This window comes from Leptidea sinapis, chromosome 9 (genome assembly GCF_905404315.1).
Source record: "Leptidea sinapis chromosome 9, ilLepSina1.1, whole genome shotgun sequence".
NCBI lineage: Eukaryota > Metazoa > Arthropoda > Insecta > Lepidoptera > Pieridae > Leptidea > Leptidea sinapis.
Genome location: NC_066273.1, coordinates 594,514 through 610,678, shown reverse-complemented (window position 1 = coordinate 610,678; position 16,165 = coordinate 594,514). Strand labels below are relative to the sequence as shown.

At 37.0% G+C, this 16,165-nt stretch overlaps 1 protein-coding gene across 1 annotated transcript; it reads left to right on the top strand.

Annotated features, from left to right (window-relative positions):
* Window positions 1-7,623: 7,623 nt before the first annotated feature.
* On the top strand, window positions 7,624-15,632 carry LOC126965866 (peptidyl-prolyl cis-trans isomerase). The gene is made up of 5 exons (XM_050809637.1): window positions 7,624-7,939; window positions 9,451-9,639; window positions 11,896-12,099; window positions 14,327-14,499; window positions 15,471-15,632. Exons 1-5 carry the CDS (start codon window positions 7,730-7,732, stop codon window positions 15,613-15,615), a joined length of 921 nt encoding a protein of 306 aa, XP_050665594.1. The 5' UTR covers window positions 7,624-7,729; the 3' UTR covers window positions 15,616-15,632.
* Window positions 15,633-16,165: the final 533 nt, after the last annotated feature.

Sequence of the window (16,165 nt, the reverse complement as noted above, 5' to 3'; positions counted from 1 at the left end):
GCTTGGAAGAAATAAAAACTGGCGTTTCATATGGACCCGGGGAGGACGAATATATGCTAGGCGCGAAAATGGTAATAAAGTAATAAACATTCGTTGTGAAAACGATATCGATAAGGTTTTTTGTATGTAAACAAGTTAAAACTTGTTACTGATCTCTGTAGTATAGCCTTTTCTTGTCTAGCTAATGTTACTATATTATTACCTCATCATTTAGTAGATTTTAACTATTTTTTGTGTATTAGTCGAGTATGTTTATTATTAATGTTATTCGTTAAATATTATTATTGGATACTATTGGATCTATGTAATATAGCCCCTTCGAGTCTCGCTAATGTGACCATATTATTACTTATTAGAAGGATTACCCATCATATAGTAGATATTAACTGTTTTCTGTGTATTAGTCAATAAAGTTTATTTTTAATTTTATTAATTAAATATTATTATTGGAAACCATCCTATATTAATCGGCTTGTTGACAGTACTACCAGGCAAATACTTTATTGCATTAAATTAGATCCTTTTCTCAATGATAACATAAATGATGATTTCTAGAAAAAAATATCTTATAGTTGGTTTCATAAATATATGTTCTCTTGGCACTGGACAAGAAGAACTTCATGTTGCTGTTAATCGTCATGATATTGATGTATTAGGACTAAATGAAACGTGGCTTAAAGACGGAGAAGAGTGTCGCGCGCCTATTTTTCGAATTATCGGCTGGCCCATATTCCACGTTCTCGGCATATCCGCAGCCGCGGAGGTGGAGTCGGGTTCTATATAAAAAATAATTTTAAGACTAGAGTATTAAAACATCCCAGCTGCAATGATATCGAACAAATGTGGATAAGCTTAAGCATTGGCGGAAAAAAGCTTGTAATTGGCACTAGCTACCGTCCACCATGGCAGAACACTGATGTTTTTATTGGAGCGTTGCATGAGTCACTTATTAGTTTCTCTTGGGCTGACAACATAATCCTAGTAGGAGATTTTAATATCAACATTTACAACTTCACCACTTCATCACTTAGACAAAAATTCTTCAGGATACAAGAAGCTGATGGACTTTTTAGTCATCACGAATCTGTCACAACATGTAAACAAGCCGACACACTTTTCAGTCCATGGGGAAACCTTATTGGATTTATTCTGCACCAATATGTCATTAAGGCGTGTTTCAGTGGAACACATTAGTAACCTAAGCGATCACTCTTTTATTTGCGAAGTTAATGTAGCGAAGGAAAGGATCATTCCTAAACACATAATTTATAGACCTATCAAAGACATTGATCCAATCCTATTCTTTTTCAGATGTTGAAAACTTAGACAGCTATGTTTCCAATTTTAATAACACCTTGCTTTCTATATTTGATATACTTGCTCCAGTTAAAATCATTAAAGTTAAAAATCATGACTATCCGTGGATCACGTTCAATATAAAGCAAATGATGAAACGTAGGGATGAAGCTTACCTAAGATCTAAAATATCAAAGAACAATGCACATAAAATATACTATAAGGAATTAAAAAATTGTTTTTGAAGCCATTGAACGTGAAAAAAAATGCTATTTCAGTACCTACGTTAATTCAAATAAGAACAACCCGCGCACTCTATGGAAGACAATAAAAAAAAATATTAAGATACACAGCAAAGGGGAAGATGTACTTCCAGAACACCTGTGTATGGCGGATGAAATTAACAATCATTTCCTGGATGTACCTAGAAATAAAATTGCGCCTGCTTCTGAAATTGATTATTACCTAAATCATAAGAGAGGGGATTTCACGTTCTCCATTACAACTGTGTTAGAAACTGATATTCTTAAACATCTTCGAAGTTTACATTCAAATGCATTGGGGTGTGATGGAATTTCATTAGACATGTTAAAGTTATCTCTACCATACATAAGTAAGATTATTACAGCTATAATCAATCACTCCATTGCATCTTCAACCTTTCCATCTGCTTGGCGTAAATCCCTTATAACTCCGCTGCCAAAAATTACAAATCCTTCTTCCTTTAAGGACCTCAGGCCAATTAGTATTTTGTCATATATGTCGAAAGTCCTAGAAAAAGTAATCTATGAACAGCTCAGAGGATTCTTAGAAAAAAATGACCTACTTCCACAATTACAATCTGGCTTTAGAAAACATAGGAGCACGACTACTGCATTATTAGATGTGGTAGATAATGTTCTTGAAGCCCAGGACAGAGGAGAGTGTACCATTTTGATTTAATTAGACTATTCCTGGGCTTTCGACTCAATTAACCACAAACTACTTTTAGCGAAACTCTCTTTTTACGGTTTCAAATCTGAGACTATTTGCTTGTTTAAAACCTTTATTTGTAATCGTTCACAAGTCGTCAACATTAGGTGTGAAAATGGTCTTAGCACTTGTATCTCTCGTTGCGCCCATGTTTGTAGAGGAGTTCCTCAAGGCTCAATTTTAGGGCCACTTCTGTTTATACTTTACACAGCGGAAATCGCTAACTGTATCAAGAATTGCAAATACCATATCTATGCTGATGATATACAGTTGTACATATCTTTTAAAGTAGGAGATTTGAATTCTGCTCTTGCGAAATTACAGTAAGACCTAAATCGCATTTCTATATGGTCAAAAAATAACTGCCTTGAGTTAAACGCGAAAAAAACAAAATATATGATATTAGGAAGTAACCATAAGTCAACACAACATCAGACCATAAACCCAAAATTTTTGGTGTCGCCAAAAATTGTTTTTATAGGTTAAAGGTATCGTATCAGAAATTCGCTAAGCGTTTGGGTTCGCAAAGAGTTATGTGAATCACTTATTCTCTTCTAATTCTCTCTAAATTTAACTACGCTAATACAGTGATTGGGCCTAGGTTGTTGGTGGCTTCAAAAAAACTTATACAAAGGGTACAAAATGCTTGCACAAGATTTTGTTATGATATTCCTTACCGTGCACACGTAACACCCTTTTTGAACACCAACAACATAATGAAGATGGAATTACGTAGGCAATTTCAGTTTGCCTCGTTACTTTTTAGCGTAGTTAAGTACAGAATACCATTTTACCTATATAAAAGGCTTAGGTGGTTATCGGACTCAAATGAGAGTTATCAGACGCGTCACGGCAAGATTCTCCTTGAAGTGCCTCTACACGATACCTACCGCAGCATTTAGGGGTAGCTTTAAATACAGCGCCTCCAAATGCTTGAATGATTTGCCGCCACCTATTAAAGATCAAAAATTTGTTCTCCTTTAAAAACAAACTGAAATCTTTTCTATTAGAAAAACAAAAATGTTCAGAGGCATAAAATCAAAAATAAACAGCATGAATAAATAAAATAAAAAAATCAAAATATGTCCTATTTAATAAAATTAAAATAAAAATATTTTTAAACTCGCTTTCCAATTCAATCTTTTAGTTTCTTTTATTTTTCTACTATTTTTGGATGGTCACTTTTAAGACCTATAACAAAAGGAACCGTGTTGTGTACAGCTACTGTCAACAAGTCGACTTGGTAGGTACCTACTGAAAATCAGTGTTGGAAATCATTTCCAAAAATACTGAGTGGGTGTCCTTTTCATGACGCCGTATTTTTTATTTGTTAATTTAACTATGTATATGTATTTTGTGATGTCATGAATAAATGCATACTTTACTTTACTTTACTTTACTTCAAGTTGGCACCCTGCAGTTTTGTGAAGACTTTTTCGAGCTTCTTAAGATGATCTTCAAAACTTCGTCCCATAATGATTATGTCATCCAAGTAGACAAGGCAGGTTTCTCCCGACATACCTGCCAGCACATGCTCCATCAACCTTTCGAAAGTAGCTGGGGCGTTGCATGATCCGCAGGGCATTGTTTTGAACTGTCATAACCCTTTTCCGGTTGAAAAAGCCGTCTTCTCCTTGTCTTTAGGGTCCAAATCGACTTGCCAGTAGCCACTTTTCAAATCAAGAAGAACCACGTCATGCCAAAAAGCGAATCTAATGTGTCATCGATTCTTGGCAATGGATGGATGGAACTGTCTTTCTTAGTTACATCATTCAAACGCCGATAGTCCACACAAAATCTAGTTGATCCATCCTTCTTCTTCACCAGAACCACTGGAGAACACCATGGACTCGATGACGGTTCTATCACACCATTTTCTTTCATATCCCGAATCATGTCTTCCACTTCTTTTTCACGTGCAAACGGAATACGTCTTGGTCTTTGCCGTATCGGAACAGTGTCTCCTGTGTCGATCTTGTGTTTCACCAAACCAGTTCTTCCGATGTCCCCGTCGTTCTTCGAGAACATCCCGGCGCAGCGTAGCAGGAAATTTCTCGCTTTTATTAACTGTAGCTTGGTAAGATTGTACTTACAGCCATCCAGAAGTTTCTATATGTTCACATCCTGGCTCGCAGCTACGGTCTTCCTTCCTTCTTCACACTTTCTTAACCAAGCTATCTCCTCACAAGCTCCGATCACTGTTCCCTTCCTAATGATTTGCATGTCCTCATGAGGATTAAACACGGGAACCATCGCAATTTGGGAGTTTCCCACAACAGTCCTGGCTGGGATCCATTTCGTGTCCGATTTCTCTCTTTCTATTAAAGCGCATTGACAAGGTCTTCCTCTGTCATCTCTTGGCAGGACTACCGGGACTGGGGTCTGCGATCTCGGATTTAAAGTAGTGTCCCGTAAGCCCAACACTTTCCCAAAAGTTCCGCCTTTTATAGAAATTTCTTCACCTCCATGCTTCAATACACCATGTTTCATGTTAATCGTACACTGATGATTTCGAAGAAAATCCAACCCAATGATGCAGTCATCTGTGATATCAGCGATTACCTCTTTTTGCCAGTACAACGTATTACCGATTTTCATGGCCACGATCTTCTCTCCCTGGACTGGTATGCGCTGGCCGGTAGCTGTTGTGAGTGTTAAGTTTGCATTTTCTCGCATATGTCGTCTTCCGATGCTCTCTAGTCTTCTTTGGCTAACGATTGTACGTGAGGCTAGGAAAGTGAAAGTGAAATATATATATATTGAAAGTGAAACGGCAAGATTTTCCATTTATCATTCCCTCTATAACTAAAGTGTTTCCGTCACATGTCTGCTTAACGAAGATCCTTGGGGCTTTGCTTCTACCAGCCAGCGCCCACCCCACTGCCCTGACCTTTTCTAGTTTTCCCTGCTGCTCCAGCGGTGATGTTGAGACCGCCGCATCCTTCCTACCTTGCGTTATGCTCTCACGCCTGGGGCAAGTGCTCCTAATGTGTCCTCGCTCCCCACACCCATAGCATACTGGGCTATATGCTTGCCTTCGGCTGGAATCTGCTGGTACAATTTTGCGGAGTCTCAAGGCCCGAGAATCGTGGCGAACCGCTTCCACTTCCAACGCATGTGCCACCGCTTCCTTCAAGCTAGTATGATGACTCAGTCGTACGGCTGCTCTTACTTCGGCGTCCCGTATTCCATCGATGAACACTTGGAGCAACATTTCTTCTATTGCAGCTGGCGACGACTGATATGCCTTACGCACTAGCTTCTCAGATTCGACGGACCACTGCTGCAGAGTTTCGTTGGCCCTTTGACTGCGGTCCTTAAGTTGCGCCCGATACACATGCTCAAGGTGTTTATCGCCATAACGTGCCTCCAACGCGTCAAGAAGGTCCGTATAGGTTACTTCCTCCTTCCCAGCGCCGAGTGCTTCCAATACGGAAAGTGCTTCATCACGGAGCGCTAGTGTGAGGGCAGAGTGTGCTTCTTGGTCACTCCAACCACTTGCTCTTCTGACCGTCTCTAATTATAGCTTGAAGGCGGCCCAGGAAGACTTGCCGTCGTAGGGGGGTACTTTCAAACTTCTGGTCGATGTGATTCCGCAGGTGACTCCTGGGTTGGCTGAAGGACACTCGACCTTCCTATTGAGCTGATGAATGGTTGCTTCCATCTCCCCCATCTTCCTTTCAACAGTGTCAATCCAGGCGATCTCCTTTTCTACAGTGTCAATCCGGGCGATCTCCTTTTCTACAGCGTCAATCCGGGCGGAGTTTTTCTGCACCACTGATAAAATTTCCTTGGAGAGGCCTTCATGCAGACCTCGCAGCTGCTCCTCCTGTCGACGTGCTTGCTCCTCCGGCAAGGCTCGCAGCTGCTCCTCCTGTCGACGCACTTGCTCCTCCTGTCAGCGCGCTTGTTCCTCTTGCAAGCCCCGCAGCTGCTCCTCCTGTCGGCGCGATTGCTCTTGCATCATGGCGGCCATCTGCTGCATGAGCGCACTGATGTCTACGGCAGGAGCCTGCGGTGCTGACACGGTCGCACTGAGTCCAGAGCCGGATGCTTGTTGTGACTCGTCCTCTGCCGCTGCAGCTGCTCCCGCTCGCGTGGTCACTCCCTTCTCGTTCCTGGGCACTAATGGCATCTTTCCAATCCCACTTCTGACACCAATTGACACGGGAGTGGGTCAGGGATTGGAAATAATACTCCGCTTATAAGAACGAGTCTTTATTTGCGTTCACTTAATCTGAACTTGCACTTCGCCGGTCTGCCGCTGTTCCTCTTGTGGGCGGCGGTACCTTCAACGCGTCACACCGCACCGAACACTAAGTCTCTTCTATCTTCTTCTTCTTGGAACACTTCCACTTTTCACTACTTCTTCTTTTCTTCTTCTTGTTTACACTTTCGAGTCAGAACTAGAACTGCCGTAGGCCACGCTTAGTACGGCTTATACACCCCCGGATCCGTTCTATTTTCAAAATGATTCTCCCATTCCATCTTTAAATTTGTAAAAAAATAAAAATTCTTTTAACTATTTTTATCCTGCTTACACATTTTCCATCCTTCTTTTTCTGTTCGATTTGATCCTGAACTTACTAGAAATTTCCATTAACTTAACAAAACCCAACAAATTCCATACACTGGTAGGTGTATCGAACCCGGGTCTACAGCGTCTAAAGTAAAAACTTTTCCGCTGAGCTACGAGTATTGCTGACGGAGCCGTTGAAATTAACAATGTCTTGAAGTTGGACACTCTCGTCATTTACGTTGCAGCGTTGCTACGCAACATTAATGTTCGAATCTAAAAAAAAAAACACTGAAAATTCACTCATTATGAAAAAGGGTTAAAGGGCATACTGCCACAGCTATTTGGCTAAACCAAGTCGGTATTTGTTTTAATATCCCTTACCACTCCTGAAGGTTAGAATCGAACCCCACAACTAGGCGACGGAATTTGCAAATTATTGAATAGCTCATATCCAAAAATATAAATTATGAAGAAAATATGATAAAAGCTCAGTTACTAGAAATCGTAAAAAGAGAAAAATTTAATTATCAAACTTTTTCTGGGGACAAGTTGGCTGCGGAAAATAAAATTTATCATAAAAGTAACCAATTTCGATTCGTCAACATCAACCTCTGCAGATCCCGAATCAGAGAGCGCATATTAATATGAAAATTATTTATTTTATGTTTGGTAACCATTATCAAATAAAGACATTTGTAAATATTTTATATGTATATTTATGTATTAATCAAAATAAGTTCATCATTTTGACAATGACATTTCTTTGTCTACATTTTTGATCTCGAATAAGGTAAATTTCCGACAAGGTAAGGTACATAACATTCCAACTAACAACCAACAGAGTTGAATGAAGTGGTTAAATTCTCTTTGGTTAGAGTTTGTAAACACAGCGGTATTTTTTTGATATATGTTAAATAATACTGTAAGACATAAGAATTAAATATGAGTAGTAAGCCGAACTCAAAACGTACGATTTATGTCGGTGGATTAGCAGAAGAAGTTGATGAGAAAGTTTTACATGCCGCTTTTATACCTTTCGGTGATCTTGTTGATGTACAAATACCGCTAGACTATGAGACGGAAAAACATAGAGGGTTTGCCTTTATTGAGTTTGAAAATGCCGAGGATGCTGCTGCTGCTATTGATAACATGGTAGGTAGTGTATTTTGGTCTCCAGTTATATCCATATATTTAAGATTAGTCTTCACTAATAATACTTTGTTAAGGTTAGGCAAATCAAGTGGCACAGCCATGCCATCCTTTTCTCAAAGCACTTCAGGCCATTATTGACCCCCTATTACTTCGTTGTGGATAAAACTAGAAACCTGAATTTTCAGTAGCCAAGCCGGTATTGTATAAACACAGTATATTTCAAATTTCTTTAAATTTAAACCCTGTTTTAGAATTACAACTAATCAAAGTTTCTTAATTTTGTCAATCACTAACTGACTGATCAATCATCAAAGCTCTAAGACAGAAGCTTAAATATACAATCTAATTAATTAATAATATTTATTAATTGAATGACACATTGTATTTTAATTTAAAGATACATTGTGTCATGTGAGGACCAAGTTAATCTTATGGAGTTAATTAAATATTGATATGGTCACTATAGTTCCAAGTTGCACTATAACTGGCAAGTTTAAAATATTAATTCAAGTTTAATTGTTCCTGAAAAAATAAATTATTTGCTTTAGTTTTAATTTTAGATTTTTTAATTTTTAAATTCACTATTTTTTGTGCTCTGTGCTCATAGAGAATTAATAGTTTGTAAACCTTCATATGATGCTGATAGTAGCACTCTCTGGGTTTCCACGGAAGACCAGCGTTGTGGATTCTTTCGAAACCACAACTATGCTTGAGTTGAGAGAGAATGTATAATGACATCAATAAACATTTTTTCTTTCTTTCTAAAAGATGTTGTTAGGTTAACTGATAATGTTAAGACAGAAGGACTGACTGACTTGGTATCATGTGAATCTCACAACTTTTTATAGTAGAAGAACTGAGTTGCAAGACTTGTTTTTTTTTTTTACAAGTTGTTTGCAATGATCATACAATATCTAGATTAAAATCTTAGTAGCTTGTGTAGCTTCATAATGCTCACAGTCTTTGATCTAGTAAATTTCCTGTTATTTATATGAGGGGTTAAAGTATGAAATTGCAGATTTGTACTGAAAAATTGAAATTCATTTATAACATATCTATTTAATCAAAATAACTACCATTATTATCTATATATTGCTGCCTAAACAACAAATTCATGAAAGCATTTTGTACTGCCTCCTGAGAAGAAAACTTTCAAGTTCCTCATTGATCATAAATTTCGTTTTCAAATTTTATTTGTGTAGCAATTTTAATATGTTCAAATAGTGACTAATCACTACATAATTATGTATTACCAGTAGAAGGCTCTTGCACAGGATATCTGGTAGACGGATACCACTGCCCGTTACTGTTCCTAAACTATCATGTGCAAGCACTTAATATATTTTGGTTTGAATAGTGTCTTAACCTGAGAATTCTGGGCTACTTACTACTGTGCTTTTTGCGCCTTTACTTCTAAGGTTTGAGGATCCTATGTGTGTTTTGAGTTGTAAAAAGACCTGTTAATTATTATACCAATACAAGTGATTGACACATATTTTTAAATTTTCCAGAATGATTCTGAATTGTTTGGCCGCACTATAAGGGTAAATGTTGCTGCACCACAGAGAATAAAGGAAGGATCAACAAGACCTGTTTGGTCGGAAGACAGCTGGCTTCAGAAACATGCGGGTGAAACACTTGGAGTAGCCAAAGATAATGAAGAAAACAATGAGACAAAGGATAAAACTGTTGCAATCAGTGTAAGTTTAGTTAGAATTTAAATTACAAATCCTAGATTGTACTACATTCATATTTCTTTCAAGCTTTAATTACTTTTATTATATTAGTATTTATTTTACTGAACTTATTGTTGGAAATTAAATAAAATTTACAAATGTAATATAATATAATCTTTATATACTATTATCAATCTATATATATATAATGAAAATGGTCTTTATTTGAGGGTCAATTATGACTAAACCACTAATCATATCGACATGAAACTATCACCATTTGATGCGAAATTTATACTAGATAGTTAATGGCTACTTATATTTTTATAGTATTTGTAATAATATGAAGAAAATTTAATTTAAAATAGATAAAAGAAGAAGATTGATAAAATTTAAAATGTACTAATTTAAAATGTGGGAACGGCTAGTGTATAGTACACAGTGTATTGAAATATGTATATATATTGCCTTAACAGCTTTGAAATAATGCTTAGTAGATTAATATTTTTTTTTGTATGAAGATCCATGGTATTAAAATTTTATGAAATTACACACATCAAGTATCAAAGGATTAATAATAATAATACCTAGAGGTAAATAAAAAATATTTCACTGCCCTATTGAAAAATAAAACTAATTAAAAATGCCTTTTAATAGATTGATGAAATTTTTTCTTAAATCCTTACTTTGAAATATGAAAAAAATTATATTAATAGTTATTGGCCAAAAAAAAAATATACTGCACTTCCAAGTAATATATTAACAACAAGTTAGTTACTCAATATGGCTTTATAAAAAACACTTTGCCCAATGGCTACACATATTCATTGTAATGGAGAAAACAGATTTTCTGGTGTATGTGGGATCCATATTTGGCAGAGCTTTTCTTTCAAGTATATCACATGCTGGCTTAAGGGTATTGAAGTCTGCAGATTAAGCAGACCATGGTTGTACCTCAATATTTGCTGCAGCCAGTGTGTTTGCAATAACTCGGAGAGTGTGAATGTGCTTTATTATTCATTAGAAGTGGTCTACAAAAGAATGACAACATCTGACAGTTGCATTTCAGTTTAAGTCTTGTGCATTGGCGTAGTCACTTGTCCAAATCTAAATATAAATTCATAAAATAATTGTTCCACTACTGTATGCATAGAATTTCCTGAATGAAACATTCTTGACATACCAGGTGTCTCCAATATTGGGTATATCTAGTATCTGATCTCATACCAAAGCAAGATTAGTCAGAACAACACATAAAGTGCACTCTGCTTCTGCCCAATTTCTGAACCCTTTAAGAGGGCCCTACCCTGTCCTGTGTATCTTCTAAGTGAACATGGTCAAAGAGCATGTTGTTTCATCCATTACATACCGGCTGTTGACGACAAGCAAGAGAAAATGATAACATTGAACGAAAAATAGTGTTAAACTACTCCCAAAAAATACGTGCTTTTGAGTAATCCTCACAAGAAGAATTTCCATCACTTGCGGGAGGTTTCTATTGCAATGTTTTCTTTACTTTATACTATTTATGAGTACATTATGAGTAGCCTTATAGTTCAGTTAATATTTGTTCTTAAATGCAGATATTTGGGGGGTACTGAATTTGTTTTGAAATATAGATATGTTGCAAAAGTTACATAACAGTGATTTTTTTTAGTAAAAATGCTTTAAAAAGCGACTTGATGAAGGCGATTTCTAGTGATTTGGTCACTTATTAACTTACCTTACTTATGAAGTTTCATAACCAACACTATCGCAGCCATTGTACTATTTCGTCATGCATGCCATTACCGATCTTTTGGGCCTCCGCCTATCAAATTATGCGAGCTCGTTCTCCATGACATTCTGCTGCTCTGCTAATGATGCGGTTACGTGTCCAAAGTCCGTCCATAAGACTGATTAGCTTCCAACCTGATTGCCACAACTTATTTCCCAGAACCATTTTCCGACCGTCCCATGTCATCTTCAATGTATCTATAGTAATGCTATTTTACATTATTTCCACTTACAAGTATGGCAGAAATTTTACAGATTTAGGTCCAAGCCTTTTGCAAGATTATATGGTAATATCTGTCTATTCCAATCGCATATGACCCAACTTACTAAAATAGTCGATAGATGTTAAAAAATATAATTAAAATCCTCATTCATTAAGAGTAAAGAAGTGCGTGATCTTAAGAGAGTAATGATGTTTGTACCTTGATTTTTTTTTGAAAATTATTGGTTATGCACGAATGTTATCCATAAAACTTGTACTGTACGTGTTATTTAAAATTACAGCCGGCTGCCCCTAAACCAACAGAGAAGAGAAACCCGCAAGTGTATTTCGATATTTGCGTGGGTAAGCAAGAAATTGGTAGAATTATAATGATGATCAGAGCAGATATTGTGCCAAAAACAGCAGAAAATTTCAGAGCCTTATGCACTCATGAAAAAGGATTTGGTTACCAAGGAAGTAGTTTTCATCGGATCATTCCAGACTTTGTATCCTTTTTATGTTTAAGTATAGTTATTTTTGAGTCTTACATTCTATGATAAGTCTTACACTGGTGTCTAGAGTCAAGGAAATCTAATAGGATTGAAATTTTTGGCATATATTAATACAGTAAAAAATTCGTCATTTCACTTCACATTTCATATATTCGTCTCATTCCACAATCTTTATAATTGTTGTAAAAAATGAGTATAAATTAGCGCATCACACGGTCAGTTACAACCTCACCCAGAGCTTTCACTAACTTCAACCTGATCACAGTTGAGATACATGCAGAAACACAAAATAATACTCACATAGCCTTCGGATAATGCTTCGGCTGTGATTATTTCTGAAAGAAAGAAAGAAAGAAAGACTCGAAGAAAGAAGAGAAATAATCTTTCTTTCTTTCTGATTATTTCTCTTAAACTATTTAAATATATTACGTAAGGTAGATGATCGTTATTGTCAAATCATGTTATAATTTAATTCTGTAATATTTAACTTTAAGTGGTGTTGTTGTCCCAAATAAAAACTATATTCATCAGTTTGTGGATGCAACTTATTGCATTTCATATATTGTATGCAGCACCTTACAAAATAAAATAAATAATAAAATACTCTTATTTGATTGAAAAGAGTGGCCGTTGAGTTTCTTGTATGTTCTTTTCACGAGATTAACTTTTTCCGCACAAATGATAGATTCAGTAATTTAAAATAAATATTTATAGTAACCATTAAAACTAAGTGCAGTTTAAGCCTAATTGAATAAAGTTTATTTGACTTTGACTATACCTAGGTAACACTCAAAATGTTTAGAAAATGAAAAACGGCTTAATGTAGAAAGTTGCCAATATTTTTATTGTTTTCGAAGTAATCTCCGTTCCTCTCTACACATGAGAAAAGCAGTGGGCCCATTCTTCCTTAGGGGCCTCTTCTATGGCATTTTCGTACGCTTTCACCGTATGTTCAGGGCTCGTAAAGCAAATACCTCGAATTTTATCTTTAGTTCTTGGGAATAAATAAAAGACGCAGGGCGCCAGGTCTGGACTGTATGGCGGATCACTCATTATCTCGACACCTGCCATAGTCTAATATTCAACAGTCCGCTTTGCGGAGTGCGCTTAAGCATTGTCGTGGTGAAGGAGGATCCTGCTTCGAGGGCGCTGCTGTTGAATTTTTTCCAAGACAACAGGCAAACAGCGACTGACATACCAGTCTGCAGTAACTGTCCTTCCATCTTCTAGCAGAACTGTCACGAAATGACCTTTTCATCACCTGTTGCCGTCGCATCGCCGTTGAACTTATCTAATATTGGGCGACACCAGTCCATGCGAAGGTGTTTCTGCTCGTCGGTTAAAGTATGGGGAACCCATCTGGTACAAAGCTTCCTGACGCCTAAATGTTCGTGTTATATTTTTTGAACTTGACTCATACCAATGCCTAGGCTTGCCCATATCTGCTGACAGGTCACTCTCTTATCTTCCTCTATCATGCCTCGCACAGTACTGATGTTATCTTCAGTAGTCGCTGTGATGCGGATCACCATTGAGATTGCTACGTCCACTCTTGAGCTCGTTAAACCAATTGTACATAGTGGCACGAGATGGGGCTTCATTAAGAAATGCTAATCGCAGCCTATCATAGCTTTGTTGTTGAGTAAGCCCACAACGAAAGTCATTCTTCTTCTTCTTCACACGGGCGGTTTCCGCAACTTGACGTCATATGCGCCTATTTTTCGTGCGAGGATGGTAGACGCTACTCCAACCAGCCTAGCTCCTCCAAGATGTCACCCAACTTCCTAACGTTTCCGAAGACTTCCCGAAGGGCGCCTGGTGATCCCAGGTGCTTCGCCCTGTAGTTTGCCACCTCTTTGCACTCCAGCAGAACGTGAGCGGCTGTTTCTTCTGCTTCTTCGTCTGCATAGGGGGCTGTCTGTGAACGAAAGTCATAGTAAATCTTTGATCGAAAATTTTCTCGCGTTAGGTTCATTTTCACGTGTAACAAGAGTTTTAGATTTGCCGCCAATTCACAAAAACAAATGACAAATGAATGCAATATTCTGCTTTAAGTTACCAAAGAGTTCTAGAATAGAAATTCAAAAAAGTTTTCATTAGTAAAGTTTCTAACCGGCCAGTTCAAAACATTTTCAGTGTTACCCACGTAGCTAATGTGTGGGATTTTGTTTTCTTTGATATTTTATTTTTTTCTATCAAAAATAGTCTTAACATAATACAGATGTGTCAAGGCGGTGATTTTACAAATCACAATGGAACGGGAGGTAAATCAATATATGGAAGGAAGTTTGAAGATGAAAATTTCGTATTGAAACATACAGGACCCGGTATTTTAAGTATGGCCAACTCCGGACCGAATACAAATGGATCTCAGTTTTTTCTTTGTACGGCTAAGTAAGTTTCAGTTTGCCCGTAGGGGTTAAGTTACCACCCACATCCACATTATCTTGCAATACCAGAGTAATCACGAGAGCCGTTGCCGGCTTTTAAGGAAGGTGAACATGCTTTTTGAATTTATTTTGATTGAATTTATGTCCTCATATATATTTTTTATTACAACAAATTAAGTTTCCTTATTTGTATGGCCGCTTAACTGTGGCGGCCATACCTACTGCGAAAATCGGCGCATTTCTAAACCACTTCAGGTTGGTAAAATGAATATAATATTTATGTACGACCTGGTTACATTATCTCTGGACCTGACGTCGATGACGTCACATCGTAGCTTTGTTACGGTGTGCAAAACAAACATTACTAGGATATTATTATTAATAAATAAACAACGATGTGTATTTTCAGACTATAGATTGATGTAAAGGTGTTGTGTTGTAATGCTGGTTATTATTATTATAAAATGATGAAAAATCATTAAAAGATTCTGGGTTAGGTAAAGAAGTATTTATTTTCTGATAGAACTATTATAGCGATACAAAACAGCAGAAACTACAGAAATATTAACAACTAAAGTCAAAACGTAACAATGAAACCTTCAATAACAAATCAGTGATAGTACGAAAATATCACGACATGTACCTAACGGTAATGAAACTGCAAACCGTACTGACGCAACAGGACGAGCGTGAGGGTGAAAGGGGAACGGGAGGGGCTTCACGTTCCAGCGACGTGCAGAGATAATGACGCTGTGTAGTAGTTTTTTTTTTAATGAAAATAAGGGACGAGACGAGCTGGACGTTCGGCTGATGTTAATTGATACGCCTTGCCCTTTACAACGCCGCCCAGGATTCTTGAAAAACCCAAAAATTCTGAGCGGAACTGCAACTTCTCTCGTCACCTTGAGACGTAAGATGTTAAGTCTCATTTGTTAGTATTGTTAATCGAAGGCCAATTATTAATTGTATTTTCAGGACAGATTGGCTTGACAATAAGCACGTGGTATTCGGTCACACAATATCGGGGCTGGATGTTATCAAGAAAATGGAGAGATACGGCAGTAAGAGTGGGACAACCTCAGCCAAAGTTACCATAAGCAACTGTGGAGAATTACAGTGATATATCTATTTAATAAATGTTTTTTTTTCGACTGATTGGAAGCTGACATCCCGTGGATAGAAGTACAAGTTTATCAATAAACTACTACAACTTTCACAATAACAATTAATAAGGGCTACAAAAAATCCTTTAATTAATCCAAATAAAATTAAGATTTTTATTTCAAATTTAATTAATTAAAATTGATTTTTGGTACTCTCGACCTAGTTCCTCAACAGTATTTATAGAATATACCTTAGATAATTTATACGTCTAGATACACTGAGACAGCTGTGAAAACGTCGAAAAAATAGTGGCTAACCGTTAACCTCTATTTTCAGTAAACACACGCACAGTGCACACACTAAAACAAAGTGGAGTATCGCGAGTGTAAGACATAGCTGTCATGCATACTAAATATATTATATTTATTATTATCATGGATATTTAGGATTGACGTCACGGTTGTGTCACGGTTCACGTCGGCTCCGCAATTAAAAACGTTTTAAAATTGTATTAAAGTTGGTTCAGATAAATTAACTAGTTTTATAAGTTTGACGAAGTGTGTGAC